The 16,899-nt window shown below is 33.7% G+C and overlaps 1 protein-coding gene across 2 annotated transcripts; it reads left to right on the top strand.

Moving 5' to 3' along the window:
- Positions 1 to 52: 52 nt before the first annotated feature.
- Positions 53 to 12,781, top strand: LOC128231617 (axoneme-associated protein mst101(2)-like). 2 transcript variants are annotated; one of them, XM_052944644.1, is made up of 5 exons: positions 53 to 272; positions 3,431 to 4,739; positions 5,016 to 5,446; positions 8,195 to 8,309; positions 9,510 to 12,781. In XM_052944644.1, exons 2-5 carry the CDS (start codon positions 3,440 to 3,442, stop codon positions 11,573 to 11,575), a joined length of 3,912 nt encoding a protein of 1,303 aa, XP_052800604.1. In that variant the 5' UTR covers positions 53 to 272; positions 3,431 to 3,439; the 3' UTR covers positions 11,576 to 12,781. The 2 variants fall into 2 exon arrangements, with proteins under 2 accessions (XP_052800604.1, XP_052800605.1); XM_052944645.1 differs by lacking the exon at positions 53 to 272 and adding an exon at positions 310 to 502.
- The last annotated feature ends 4,118 nt before the right edge of the window (positions 12,782 to 16,899 follow it).

Below are 16,899 nucleotides of genomic sequence, written 5' to 3' on the forward strand. Positions count from 1 at the left end.
TTCTTTAGACATGTCATTCCATTTTGGATATTGATTAAGATCGATAATAGTTAACTTGACACAACTACATAGTTTCTTTCATAAACTATTCTTATTTTGGATCGAAATATTGATCAAAGTGTCCGATGGGGAGGGAGTAGGTTTTGAAGGGAACAGCCAACCGGTGCTCTCCTGGGAGCACTGTAAACAACATGGAAGTATGTACATTGTCATAACAGAAAAACAGTGTGTATTTTCATGATTCACGTATCCAGGATAAAGCATCAATTAAGGTAGTATATTAGATCGGTAAAATAGTGTTCATTTATGTTGTATCACTTGCTGTCGTATGTTAATATTGCCTTTTCGACTAGATTTCAAGAAAAATATTCTCAAAAACGTGCCAGGTCTAGTTGCATTCTGTTAATTTGTGTACCGGTGTGCCTCTTAATCCAAGGAATGTGATATCAGGATAAGCAGTTGTTGGATTTGTTCCATGTGTTTATTTACCCAAATTTAATGGGTAGGTTAATTGATTATTATTTAAACGGTATGATTTGCATGAAAAAAACCATGTCTAACAGTGTTCCTTCTTGATTTTTACAGTTAATTTACAATGGTAACTTTATAATTATATACTTTATCTTTTTAGTATGTATACAGGAATGCTAGTGTTTTGAAATAGGCCACATATATTTGTTTTTACTTGTATCGATAATATAAGGGAAGCATGGTTTTAAAAGGAATAATTTGTTGCTATATAAAAACTTGAGCTAACAGTTTAATTGGGCCCGACCAATCTGTTGGCTGCTGTTTGGAAAGTCATTTTGCACCTAAGGGACGGTCATTTGTACCCCCCATGCAGAGGCTTTAGGCAGAGTTTCAGCACTTTAAAGAGTTACATTTGTCATCTTGCCATTCATGGGAACATAAAACAAAGCTACAATTTAATTGGTCACTTGTTGTTAAATCAAAACTATCTGTACATAAATTTATGCAGGTTTATGACTGCAACTCTTAAATACTTATTTCCTGGTGATATTTAAAACTTTTGTAAGAATAAATGCCAAATTGCCGAATGCTGCATTGGTTTTCTTTGATTTGGAAAGGCATCTAGCTGTTTCACTGTTTCTTTCTGAACTTATTCAAAGCCATGAACATTCAAAGCTTCAGAAAATTGAAATGCTAAGTTGCTTTCAAATAACTTAGCATTTCTAGCTGAAGTCTAGATTTCAACTCAATTTAATCACTTGAGTCAAGCTGTTCCTTTGATAAATCAATGAAACTTCAGAAATGTTACCTAAGAATAAACTATGTTTCTGTTCACAAGGGCCATTTTAATGGTCATAATACAAAGTTTTCAAATAACACATTTGCTTCAATGCATGTTAAATTCTCTGCAGTAATCTGCCATTAAGAATTTGACTGATATTCACATTGAGATAACTATACATGCGTATGCAACTACAGACTTAGCCATACATATATATACATATGTATGTAAAAAAACAACAACTTTTATTGGGAATTTAAATACTGATAATGATATATGATGTGACTGTGGGATTCTGAATAATATTGGTTTTAAATGAATGACTTGTGCTTTGGTAACAATACTACAGTCTATAGTTTATATATCAAGGTCATATTTAGAGGTCAAAGCATACATTCATTCACTAACTAAAGTGTTTCATGACAAGGCTGTCTTGGACAGGGAATTGAAATAACTTAACACAAAAATATACAGTGATGGTGTGCGCTGAGAAGACATGTCATATACAAGTTTCAAAGATCACATGCACATATTTTATGTTTATAATACAAGACTTTGATATAAATCTGTCTGCTTTTTCAGTACAAAATGTTAACTTTGCAGAAAGATCAAGGTCACACTGAAGTTCAGACCTCATGCAGTATGCATAATATAGTTAATGAGCATATTAATATATCCTGTCTATAAATATTCTGATCCTAAAATGATAGATCGATGAGACCAAATTCCAGGTGATTAAACTGTCTGATAAACACCTTCCTAGTTAAATTATATCATTTTTACAATTTAAATACTGTAGGTCGCCAGTATTTTGATTGTCTACATGGGTACTGAAACAACTTTATAGACTCATTGTGTACAGACAAGGATGGTTAAGTTCTTGCAGTTTGTAGACAATGCTCTTGAAGCTAGACCACCATAGAGTCTGTCTTTGTATAAGAAAGTAGAACTGGTAGTTAAAATTCTTTATTTAAGTCTTTGTCTGTTTGATGACTGTTATTTAATGGCGCACAACATAGGTTGATGTAAAAAAAAGCAATATTTTGTGGATTTGTGGCTACATAGCTATTAATTCAAAGGCTAATCTATTTTATCTGTACACAATTCATATGCTCTTTTGTTTTGATCTTTAAAGTCAAATGATTTAAAAATGATAATGCATTAAAATAAAAACAAAATAAAATTGAATCGACCTATCGATGTTGTGCACCTTTAAAATTTAGATAGTGCTACATAAATGCAGAAGGTTTGTAGGCTATTGCGGTAGTACATTCTATCCTAAAGATTACCCTATTGGGTTTCAAGAATGAAAAATAAGCAATAATGCACTTAATTAATAATTGATTACTTATGAACAAAAGGCAGTTTTGTTTACTGTGTATTGATCCAACAGCTTTGAACAATCTGTCAAGGTTTCTGTGATGTATCAAATATCTGTTTTGTTTGCCATGTAATTAAAGTAAATAGTTTTATAACATCTGAAGTTAATCATATTCCGTTGTTATTGTGCCAGTCACTGCAATTTTGAAAACTGTTTGAAAAGTAAACATCAGGCCCTAGTTTCTTGAAACTTCTCAAGCATAAAAGGCTTATTTCAATTAGCTTAAATACGTTCTCAAGTTTGATTTTGATAACTGAAAAAAGTTAAGTCTAGACAAGCATAATGTCTGCCAAAAAACATATTATTTTGTAACGAATGTGATGGAAAGTCTTTAAGGTATGAATTGAAGCAAACTAAGTGAATTGTTATTTGTTTGGTTAAGAAAAAGTTAGCGAACCCATTTATGGCTTGCTCAATATTTTCTTTATTTATCCAATATGTGCCTAACACAAATCAAAATGATCAATCATACCATTTTCATTTGCAAACAAAGCCAAAATAGTCATTTGATAAAATTCAAGTATTATTACCTTGGACTCCGGCATAGATTGATGAATTTGATTAATTAAAGATCCAATGATACTAAAGCAGCAAAAGCCTATTGAGACTAGAGTGTTGGGAACAATCAAATTAGTTGAATCTTCTGGAACCATGCAAAGCAAGGTAAGAAATTGATTAAATTGGATGTGTAACAGACACTGATTTCGAAAATGGATGATTGAAAGGGAAATTACTGCAGACATGATTACCCAGGAATGCTTTATATTATGACCTTTAGCTTTGTGGTTGTATTTCAGGATCATGAGATGAGTGACCCTGGCTTGCCCCCTCGGCCCCGCAGTTTGAACCTTCTTGAATCTGTTATCCAGGAGGAGGAGAAAAGGGCTAAGGCGCAGCCAAATGTTGTAATACCCGACCCTAGAGACGAGAATACTGACGGCAGTGGGTCACCTGAGTTCTACGATACAGATAAACAACAGATAGTGAGGGAAAACAGTCTCAGTGCATCATTTACTGAATTCAAAATGAAGGATTCTGAGAAAACACCACAGATTAAGAAGGGCAATCCCATTGCTGGTTTTAAGGGAAAGAAAATGAAGAAACCAAGGTCAAGATCAAATTCCAATGAAAGGTTAACAACAAAGACAAAGAAGCTGCAAAGGCCTTATTCGGCAGATTATAATAAATATAACAGAACTGAAAGTAATGCAAACAAAGTTATAAATGGTAGACCAGGTACTTCCAGGGGAAGAGCTAAAAGTGCAAAGCAAAGGGCTTCTTCTGTTAAAGGTCAAAGGCCAAGGTCACCGCGTAATTATTCCTCAGACACTTACTCCTCATCTGAGGAATATACAAGGAAGAAAAAGAATTATAGGTCAAGGTCTAGATCAAGATCTAGTTCAAGTGAATCAAGAGAAAAAAATGACAAACCTGAATCAGACGACTTTTTTGATTCAGACAAAGGCAGTGACAGAGAAAATAAAAATAGAAATGACTCAAGAAGACGGGACAGTAGTACCTCTAGTTCAGATTCATATACATCAAATGATGAAGGAAAAAAGGATAATGAGTCATCCAATGTAAATGATAAACAAGCTCATCGAAAAGGAAGGTCGGAATCAGAAAGTTCAGATAACCTGCGCAGAGTTCCAGTTGAAGATGGGTCAACATCATCATTGAGTAGTTCATCAGAGGATGAGATGGAAAGCAAGAGAAGTGACACAAAACCACCAAGACCTTCCAAAACCAAAGCAACCAAAAAGTTAAAGCCTTTATTGTCAAGAAAAAAGCGACAAAATTATAAAGTTTTTCAAATAGACCCTGATCTTTACCTTGAAGGTAAACTTCACCAGAAGTATAGTGAGCTAGAGGAACTGATGCAGTGTTCCTTTGTTGACCAGAAAAGTCATGTGACTCGTCACCATATCTACCAGATGGAGCTTCTCAACGACCAGTACACAGCTGCCAGTCACGGTCACCACTCGTCAGCCACCATTATCCCACGCAGTCTTCCGGCAGATGTGCGAAATCGCTCACATCGACCCTCCTCAGCCAAACCATCTACCAGCAGTCACTATGGCGAGAGTGACAAAGACTCCAGTGTCTGTAAGTTGTTTACTTTTAGGTTTAATATATTTGGGTGAAGATATAGTGCATATAATTAATTTTGTCAATCAAGTGTCTTTAAGTTGAATCAATATGTATAATATCATGTTTAATAGATGAAAACAATGTATTCCTAAAACAATAGGTGTGTTGTACTGATAAAGGCTATTTCCCAATGCTATTTTATCTTCATAATGTTTATACATTTTAAAGACTTAAATGATTTCTTCATTTTCATTTGAGATGTAGAAAATCCATCTCACACTTGTTTTGCAGATGATCCTGCCTATGTAACACTACGCAGTGTAATGACAGCTGAGCATTTAAGACAAACCAACAGAATACGCACTGACATCAATGCAGATAGGCCTTCGAGTGCTAAAAATACCAAAAAGAAGAAAAAGAAAAAGATTGAAGCAACTCTGAAATCAAAGAAATCAGACACAGAAGAAGATGATTCAGAGCGACATAGCTACCCAAGCAGCAAACCGTCTTCAGCAAGTTCTACCCCTCGTGCAACAAAGCCTCACATCGATCACCACATAAAGTACACGGACAATGAGAAGCTGCGCAAGTGGCTGAAGGAGAAGGACAAGACTTACCGACAAAAGGCGAAGGAGGAGCGACGCAAAAAGAGGGAGGAACGGGAAAAACTTATAGAAGAGGCCAACGAGAAACTGGAGAAGAGGATAGAGTCTCAGAAATATGTGAGTAGTCCTTAAAAGAATGCAGAAAAAGATATTTAAGTTTTGTTTTGTTTTAAATTGTCAGTTGTTGCCATCATGCCAAATATGATTTACATAAAAATACATGTTAACTACCAATGACTTTCAAAACACTTCATGGGAAACTTTGGCATCATATTATAGCTGAACTCATTTTTACAATACCAAAATTGTAACAGTTCAAACGTTTATCTTTTCATTTTTTGAAAAACATGAACAAATCCCACTTTCAAGTTACTAGGCAATAAAATGAAATCTTTGTTTAAAAGTACTGGGCATTTTCTGAATCATATTAAACAACCTTTTTATTACTTTTTGATTGCTAACTATTGATGTTTGGTTAAATATGCATAATATGGTAAAAATATGTTTGACGTATCCCAAATATTTGTAGAATTCACCGGTTATTCTGTTTATATATAAAACTAACATGCTATGACCTCGGTTGTATGAAATCCAGCCCAATACTCCAATCATCTGTGTTACCCTTTGATATATTTAAGTTAAACTGTGTCCTAAAAAAAGTTTAACTGTAACTGCTTAAACATTCCAGGATTGTTGTTTTTTGCTCCTGCAGTTAAATAATTTTGTTTATGACTAAACACAACACCTTTTTTTTAAGTTAAAGGATTTTATTCTTCTAAACATCTGAAGAATGGAGAAATTAAAAAGGGCACATTGTGTCTGGTAAAAGTTTAAGGGCAAGTTTGGATTTTCTTTAATTACTTCTATACCCTTCAATTAATTGACTTATTACTTCCTACAGTAGTTGTTAACAGCCTTCACACAATTTGGTTACATAACTCCATGACTTCAAATAAAACAAGGAATAAACATGCATACAAAAAGTTAAGATGATTTGTTCATACCACTGTAGACGAACAATGTTTGAAGATTTTTAGGTCACCAGAGCACGAAGTGCTCAAGGTGAGCTATTGTGATCGGTCTTTGTCCAGCTTCCATCTGTCAGTCAATCCTTTCGTCCATCCGTCAACAATGACTTAAAAAACATCGCCTCTGAAACTACCTAGGAAGCTTCCTTGGGTGTCCCTCTACAAAAATACAACAAGGGGTCACGATTTATTAACAACAACAACAAAATGGCTGACTTCCTGTTTTGCTATAAAAAGCATCTCCTCTGAAACTACCAGTCCAAATTCAATGAAACTTTACAGGAAGCTTCCTTGCAAGACTCTTTACAAAAATACAACAAGGGGTCAAGTTTGAGCAACAACAACAACAATAGCATCAACAACAAAATGGCTGACTTCCTGTTTTGCTTTAAAAAAACATCTCCTCTGAAACTACCACTCCAAGTTCAATGAAACTTTACAGGAATCTTCCTTAGGTGACCCTATACAAAAATACAACAAGGGGTCACGATTGATCAACAACAACAACAACAACATCAACAAAATGGCCAACTTCCTGTTTTGCTTTAAAAAGACATCTCCTCTAAAACTACCAGTCCAAATTCAATTAAACTTTACAGAAAGCTTCCTTGGGTGACCCTCTACAAAAATACAACAAGGGGTCACGATTGATCAATAACAACAACAACAAAATGGCCGACTTCCTGTTTTGCTTTAAAAAAACCCGTCTCCTCTGAAACAGTCAGTCCAAATTCAATGAAACTTCACAGGAAGCTTCCTTGGGTAACCTTCTACAAAATACAACAAGAGGTCACGATTGATCAACATCAACAACAACATCAACATAATGGCCAACTTCCTGTTTTATTTTAAAAAACATCTCCTCTAAAACTACCAGGCCAAATTCACTGAAACTTTACAGGAAGCTTCATTGCATGACCCTCTACAACAATATTTATGCGAAAAGCTACAGAAACAAACCCAGTAGCAAAAAGTTTAAACATAAACCCGGTTTAATGGCACTGGGTAAACGCCAAAGACATACAACATAAAATCACAAACAAGAAACATGGAAGAACAGCACAAAACTCCACAAGCAGCAAGGTGCATACAAACTATATATAAAAAACTAGTAATGTTTATCAAGGATTGTTAGGTACAGCCTTGGAACGGTCAGTAAAATTTACTGGGGGTTTAAACCAGTTTAAGTGCACAAACCTCACTTTTATCCCAACAATCCTAAATAAAGATAAAACGCAAAAGGTAAATCTTATCAAAGTATGCATTAACTTGAGGAAACTTAACAATAAAACAAATAATAATAAACTTATAGGTAAACCCCAAGTACTTCTATGATTAGAGATCCCAACTCTATCTGCAGACGGAGGAATACAATTCAGAGCACCTAATGCAAAAACTTTTCAAAGATTAAGATTTGAGATTGAGATTTGAAATTGATTAACAACAACAACAACAAAATGGCCGATTCACTGTTTTTCTTTAAAAAATATTCTGAAACTACAAAGCCAAATTCAATGAAACTTTACAGGTAGCTTCATTGCATGACCCTTTAAAAATATAAAACGAGGCATAGTCATCAGTAAAAATATGTTTAAATTATATTTTTTAACATTTTTATTAATGCTTTATCACAGAGCCCTTTGCTTAGGTGAGCGTTTTAGGGCCATCATGGCCCTCTTGTTTTATAGTTTAATGAGTTTAGAGTTGGTATGTCTTAAAGGTAATCGGGTTATTGAGGGCTCAATCCAAGATGGACATATTTCAATATAAATATAGAAAGAGTTTTGTCAGTTTTCTGCTGAGCCCTCGTTTATGACTACCTTGTTTTTGTGTACAGGTGAAGGTGTGGATGCGGGAAAAGAACAAGGTGTTGACAAAGAAGTGCCGGGAAGAGAGGCGGCGCGAGAAACAGGATATGGAACAGGAGAGGAACCGCAGCAACAGCCTACCTGGTGGGTATTGCGTAACTTAACTACAGTACAGACAAAACATTCCAGTTATTGGACACTACTTGTACATGTAGTTCATGGAGTGCGTTCGAAGATATTGCAAATAATAAAGAAATAATTCAAACAAAATATGCTTTTCATGCTTTTGGTTGAACATTCAAGATAGTAATTAAAACTAAATATTTTAGAATCACATGAATTATTTCATGTTGTATTGGGCTGATCATTTAAAATATGCAGATCATAGACATAGTACATTACATGTACATCGGATAAATATTCAACTGATAACTGTTATTATGACAAAGGCTCTATTTTCAAAACAATATTCGTAATTAAATATATTTGGTTTGTCGTCGACTTGATAACTCATATATATTTGACTGCTTCATAAAAATGATATTATCCCTCATTACCTTCGTACTTATTACTGTACTAAAAAAAAGGTCTAAATTGGTACGATCTCTCATTATCTATGTACTTTATACTGTACATAAAAGAAAGCTAAAGTCTAGAATAGTACGATCTCTCATTATCTACGTACTTCATACTGTACTTAAAAGAAAGCTTGAGTCTAGAATGTACGATCTCTCATTATCTACGTACTTCATACTGTACTTAAAAGAAAGCTTGAGTCTAGAATGTACAATCTCTCATTATCTACGTACTTCATAATGTACTTAAAAGAAAGTTTGAGTCTAGAATAGTACGATCTCTCATTATGTACGTACTTCATAATGTACTTAAAAGAAAGTTTGAGTCTAGAATAGTACGATCTCTCATTATCTACGTACTTCACACTGTACTTAAAAGAAAGTTTGAGTCTAGAATAGTACGATCTCTCATTATCTACGTACTTCACACTGTACTTAAAAGAAAGCTTGAGTCTAAAATGGTACGATCTCTCATTTAATATCTATGTACTTCATTGTACTTCATTCTGTACTTAAAAGAAGGCTTGAGTCTAAAATGGTACGATCACTCATTTAATATCTATGTACTTCATTCTGTACTTAAAAGAAAGCTTAAGTCTAAAATGGTACAATCTCTCATTTAATATCTACGTACTTCTTACTGTACTTAAAAGAAAGCTTAAGTCTAAAATGATACGATCTCTAATCATCAACTTATTTTAGAAGTATTGTACCTGAATATGTTTTTTAAAGTATATGTTTCAAAGATGTGTCGTTGTATTTTCCAAAGGTGATGCTATGAGGATACGACCCCAGTCTGCCCCCATTAAGAGGCCAAATGACATCCATATTGATAAACACCAGCTGAAGGGAGAAGAGACACCTGAGCATGTGCGTCAACAGATCCACATGAAGAGAGAGATAGATGAAGAAAATAAACAAGCTGAGAGCCTACATCAGGAACCGCATCCGCCACAGACGAAGTTCATATATAAGAGACCGGTGGCAGGAAAGATTAAACTGAGAATGGAGGTGAGGGGGAAGAGCCCTACACCGGCGAAAAACAATGCGGATAAAGGAAACAAGAGTGAAGATGATGGCGAAACAGATAGGGGCAACCAGGCTAGGATGTCATATGAGGACTGGGTGAAAAAGAAGAGAGAACTAGATATAGAATTGAAGAAACACAAGGCAGCTGAGAAACAGAGAGAACTGGCAAAATCTGATCCTGAACTGGAGAGAATCATTCCTGAGTTAGGAAAGAGGAGGGTGCAGGATAAATTAAAAATGAGAAAAAGGATTGATACTGGAATAAAGCATTTTGATGAGAAAGCTAATAAATCATTTGGTGGTGGTGACTTTGATGGAGAGGCACCGGAAAGACCAAGAAGTGCATACAGGTTGGAGAGTGACCGGAGTAACAGTGATCAGCCTGCACTGACTGTAAAGCAGCTTCAGCGACCTTCCACTGCACCATCAAGGGGAAGAGTCCCACCTTCCCCAAAAAGGTCAGCAAAGTCTCCTAGGAAGGCAATTATACCACAGAGAGTGGACAACATCATGAACAATGAAGACAACACAAACCCCTATGCCACAGATGGTGTAGATGGTTCTAATCCTTATTCCATCCCATTTACTCCTGAAAAAGGAATTCCGCAGCACCTTGTTGAAAGACAGAGGAGAATATTTGCTGATGTTGTTACAAAAAACTTGGATGAAATTGAGCAGAGAGCGCTATTGAATGCAGAGCTTATTAGGGAAGGTGTTTCTGACGAGGATATAGAAAAGTATAGAAAAGAGATGGAAGAGGATATAACGAGATACAGTAATGAGAATAATTTAAATTATAGCAGTGAACCAAAGAAATATGTTCTGACAGGTGGAGGAAGATTTCCAGAGAAGTATATTGAAAGAGAGGAGGAGAAACATCAACCTAAAATAACTGAACTCATGTACTCGCCAAGGGCAAGGACTGATTCCTCTGATTCTTCATCTGATGAAAGTATGAAAGAAAATGTGAAGACAGCTGTCAGTGAGGACAAAATCAAAGAAGATGCAAGGGTTGATCAAGCAAATGAAGCTTCTGCTAATAATGAAGGTAGTGGAAATGTTGAGCCACCCGTTTTGAGCAGTGCAAGTAACAATGAAACAGTTAATGGTATTGATGAAGAAGTTACAGCACATAGTCATTATAAGACTTATGGTAATTTAAATGAACTGCAGATTGATTCTCCGAGGACTGAACCTGAACCTGACACAGCAAAGAAAGAAGATGAACAACTACGCAATGATATTGAAAAACTGAAGGAACAAGTGGAACATCTACATTTAGATAAAATAACTGGTTTAAGTGATAATAGCCAAGTGATTCCAGATTGTAATGAGGAACATAATAATGTTCAGGAGAGCGTCACAATTGTTGCAGATGTTGATCCAAGTCTGGTTGGCATTTTGAAGGAAAGTAAAAGAGATGAAACCTTTGACTTGAAACCAGAATTGCATGAAAGTACTGAATTTCAACACAGTGAAACAGGTGGAAAAGATGATGATGAGAATGAAGCAACATCACCAAGGGAAGACTTGAATGGCAGCATGAAGAAGCGTGTATCATTCAATGAACACACAGAAGTGTTCCAGTCTTTTGAATCCAATAGTACAGACACTGTTACACCTGAACATGAGGAGTTTGATCCAAAAGCAGAGAGCCTTGATGCACAAAGTCATGCTTGTGCAGATGATTTTGAGAATGGAGGAAAGGAAGAAACGAATGAAGTTGTAAGTGATGAAAAGGAGACAATTGGAGAGAGTACTGGTGCAGTTTTTATTACAAACCCTGATGAGGAAACAAGTGCTTAAATTATTATATAGCATTTGGAATTGTAGGACAAAATTGATTGCCTTAGAAATGGGGATGTTGGATGTTATAGGTCTGTTAAATCTGTCTCAATGTAAACGTTTCATTTGTCATTAAATATTCTACATATCAGATCTTATTGTTCCATAAATAGGTTTCAATGTATTCCATAGTTACTGAACAACTTAATTTACAGTTAAGGTAAAAGTGTACATACAATGTAATTGCCTTCTTGACTCAGTAAAGGACTTAAGTTTACTGGAACAAGAAAATGTACAGATATTTCGAGGCTGTTTTAACTTGGAGAAGTTAGATTTTATATTGTGAGTGTGAACTTTTTTTATATGTTTTTCATTCTTTTCACAGAGATTTTGTTTAACTAGAATAGCTCCTATTAAATGATTTAGACATAGATAATTTAGGCTTTTAGCATTTTATACCAACTTCTACAGATGCTGTTAAACTTTTATGGTGATGGCTGCTATTAAGGCTTTTGTATAATTTTGTACCGTAGTTCTTGAAGTTCTATTTATAATGCTTACTGTGATATTCTGTTTTAAGTTTACATGAACGATACCACAATTTAAGGTTATCATCTTATTATGTCAACTGAGTTTATAAAAAAATCTGTGATATATATCATATTTGTACAAAATACATGTCATTGTATTTAACTATTCAGCTTTTTAATGATGTAGAATTAAATCCATAGTCATTTACATTCATTATTTAACATTTAATATCCATTGTAATAAGTACATTAGCTTTTTCACATTTTTAATACCCTTACAAAATACATCGTCAACAATGCTGTAATGATAGTATTCATAGGGCTTAGTAATACAGGATATGCAAGATTTATATTAACTATTTATGCAATAATGCAACCATTTTTTTTTTTATAATCAGATTTTTGTTGGTTTAAGATATTTTATTTTAGAGTATATTACACTTAAGCACCACATGGCATTTCTTTGTCATGAAGTACAGATTGTAAAAGTTTATTACAGATTGTAAGTTTATTAGAATGTGGAATATAATACCAAAAATGCCTTCCCGCCCGTGGAGTTTGAGCTGGGTTCAATATTGCTATCATTAATGGTACTCTCATTTTACATTTATACAGATAAGGTAATTAATTTGCTATGGTATTTTAATAATTGTAGTAACGGTATAATTTATATGAGTATTAAAGTATAAAAACAGTTTTTCTTATTTTCTTTTTAGTAAAAATAATTACTGATAGAACACTTCAGGTACCATTTAAAATGCTCATTGACAAACAGCAGTGAAATTATTTTGATAAAACTTTTAGCACAATTGCTATCAGCACTTATTATCAAGTTGTATGCAGTGTTAAGGTCAAGGCCAAAAGCAGATTTATTTGTTCAATAGCGAATGACTGTAATTTTATATAGAACTAGAAATGTTGTTTTCGAGACACCACATGGGAAAACAGGTATCCCTAAACAGAAGCATGTTTTAAGAAACGGAAAGCATTTAAGAAAAAATTTGGAAGAATGTTACCTTAGAGTAAAAGCATCAGAAATTATAAATAGAAGCATGTTTAAAGAAATGTCATCTTTTAGTGAAAGCATAAGAAATTATTTATAGGAGCATGTTTGAAGAAATGTTATCTTGGAGTCAAATCATAAGAAATGAGCAAATGGGACAAACTAAGGAGAATAAATATACAACCATGTGTTGCAGATTTTGATAAATTCCTACCGGTAGTTTGAGTAATATTTAAGGACAATATCAATTTGTAGAGATCAAAACATATGAAGAGAAAGCTTTGCAACCATGGGTGGATGAGTTATAATTCTCACACATTTTAACATTTTTATCAGTCATTATGTCCAAATTTGTAATGAGTTCCAATTTTTTAGAGTAAGTCTTTGGATAAAATTTCTTTGCATATAAAGACAGTACAAATATACAAGGGGATTTTAATTTAAAACAATTTGGATTTGGTCAGAGTCGTTTGAGATTTTACGCACACCTGTATTTAGTTTTGTTATTCATAGGCTTTAAGTACCTGAAGGTCTGAATCTTAAGCCACTTTTGCCATGATATAATAAACCACGTCTTGAGATCCATGGCAACATGCAGGGAATAAGTTCCACATGAAGATCACAGTAAGGGTCTAAGATTTATTTACTACTGATACTCAGTTTAATAAGTCCCTAAAATGGTTTGGAACTTAAAAAAAAGTTCACCATACCAAGGCTTGTAGACTAATAAGGGATCTGTAAATAGCGTTCTGACTGTGAATGGAATGGGTGACACACATTAAATATTCCTTAAGTGAATTACAACTCTGTAACCTCTCCTATTGGAAGCAAACACAAAGCCACTAAAACTGTACAGTGGGCACTGTGGATAGGTCATGTGAATAGATAGATATACACAGGTGGAAGAAACATGATAAAAATATAAATTTATGTCCATAGACATAGTTACCAAGTTTGATGGTGGAAGGCTAAAGTTGTAGAGTTGACAGTCTTGAGTAAAAAATTTGACAATTCTAGGGACATAGCTCCAGAGTGAATATTCCATCAGCCATGTTTCAAAAATAAGACCAATTAACATTGTTACCAAGTTTAGAAATGACTGGGTTCGAAATGCTCCAGTTATAGAGTGGGAAAGAGACAATCATTTATATGCGTGCCATGTTACATAGGCGAAAATAAAAGCTAATATTGAAAACAAGCTGTGTTCACCATTTGTTTTATTCAATGAGTTTTTCTTTTATAGTCATACACTATATAATGGTATACATACTTTCTAGGTAAAACAACCCGAATATTAACATTTATAAAATTACGCAACAGTTATACATCAACATAAAATCTGTTAAATTATGCAGAAACAAAAATTAGCACTTATAGCATTTTAAATTTTTAACCAATGTATATTGAACTTAAACTTTGTAGAATTAGCTTTATAAAGTTATAGACTGTGAAGCCTATTGTGTTATGGTACTTTTACTGGCCCCAGTTTCTCGACAATTCTCCAGTACTGACTCAACTGAGTACACTATTCTAAAGCCAGGGTATAATGTATTAGAAATGAAAATGAAGGAAATTTCACATTTCGATTAGTTTTCTAATTTTTATTCTTTTCATTCAAAATTTGTGGAAACACTCTCAGTAAGGTCATTAAATTTGAAAATAACAGCTTCGTAATCACAGCAGTACATTTCTTGCTTGACAATTAAAACAATTTTTTATTATAACAGAATCAAACCATCTTATATTTTAAACTATGTAAGGGTGCCAAGTGGACAAATGAGTAAAGTTAGTTATCGATTTTTCAAGAAACTGGGGCCGCACTTGCAAATGTGAAAGTAGAAAAACAAATAAGCAATATGAAGAACTAAGCCTTATGAAGTGCTGTTCATGAAGTTGGTAGGTCAAAGTTGTCCTTCCCCTGGAAGACCAGGCGAAGTTGGTAGCTTAAGGCATATTACCATATCAAATTTATGTCTTCAGAACCCTTGCTAGAAAAAACAAAACACGCATGGGTAGTAGCTTTATATAATACAATTGTTTTAAACAAATCCATTCACACATTCTCCACAATTACATTTCAGTTACTAAGAAACCACAACAAAAATCCTGTAATATTTATTAAACCCTATCCTATATGAATATGTTTCTCGCATGCTACGATATAACGAAAGTCTAAATGGCATAGGAAAAATCAACAAAAACAAAAAATACTTAAAATACAGCAGACTCTCATTGGTGTCTAATAAAGGGAGGTACACGTTATTCTCTTGGAATTTGTGAAATCAAAACAAAACAAAGATATAAACAAAAATATGACATTAACAAAAAACTTTTGCACGTAGCTTTTTCTTTGGTACACAAAAGCAACACACATATTGGAAGCCAATGGGGATATAGAATAAGATATAAGAAAATGCTTAGCTGAATACAATTTTAACTGTCAATACAGTTTCCATATTTCAAATGTTATCAATCTGAATTAGAACAGGTTCAAAAGCAAACTTTACTGTATATATATATATATATATATATATATATTTAGCTTTTTTATAAACATACAATGTATCACACATTTAAAATATTAGTTGATAACTTACACAAAGCTTCAGAATTCTTAGACAGCTATAAAATGCCAGAGCAAATACAAACGCTTGCCTGTATTTTTATAGCTCGAAAATTATACAAGCCCGAGTTACAGGTCTAGCTAAACATTCTCTCTGGTAACAACAGAGAAAACAAAGTACCAACTTTCATTTGAATACCTTTAACGTATTTGAGGTATGGCCAAGGTTAAAGTTTTTGCACAATGCCCACAACGCTGCCCCGACCAACAACAAGGCTATGACAATAGCTCAACATTATTCTTACAGAAAAAAGAGGCGCTAAAAACACATGGCAAACAATACTTACAAGGGTAAAAATAGCTGCCTCTTTAGCATTGCATCACACATACAACATACATTAAACTCAAAGAAAGAAATGCCCTCCATTAAAGTTATAAATACATAGCACATTTTCATATCACTAAATTATAAGTATTTAATCTATGTTATTTACTTATGAATTCAACATTATCCATACCAAAATAGATTGTAATAGAAAAGAAAAAAGTGTTGTACTATGTAAACCCTTATGTAAATATTGATAATTTTACGAGAAAATCAAGACCTATGTATCAATGTACATGGAACCGAAAAGAATTGAAACTGTATATTGTAGTGAGGATGGACACCAAAAAATAGAAATGTATGCTAAAATTCTTTAAGTTGCGGATATATATAGCTAATACAATCAAGAAAACAAGCAACAGGTAAAAAACAATCAAAACACATAAAGATAATCATTCAAATAGAATAAAAACAATTAGTGCAACACACATTTCAAGGAAATCTTTCCTGTTACCCATACATGTTAAATTTGCTGAAATGACCCCTTCAACAGCACTGAGTAACCTTGCCAGCTGGAAGCACTACATGTTAATGCATACTATCCTATTCATTACTTACCACTTAAAGGTATTTGATGTACAAATATAATTGTCTTTTCTTAGCAACATTGATAAATTTGGATGCCTGATAACCCAATATAATTATAGTATCATTTAAAAGTGCAAGCAAGCAGTCCTACTTCTAACTAATATGAAAATTTAATGACCAAAAATACACTATAGATAAAGTATTACAGTTTATGTTTTTGTTCTTTATTTTAAATAAAATCAGACGTAAAATGGCATGTTTTGCAATCTTTGAAGGCAAAAAAAAACTTGCTTCTGATGTTTGTTCGGAATGGTTTTTGAATATTATTTCTCTACA

Source organism: Mya arenaria, chromosome 4 (assembly GCF_026914265.1).
Source record: "Mya arenaria isolate MELC-2E11 chromosome 4, ASM2691426v1".
Lineage (NCBI taxonomy): Eukaryota > Metazoa > Mollusca > Bivalvia > Myida > Myidae > Mya > Mya arenaria.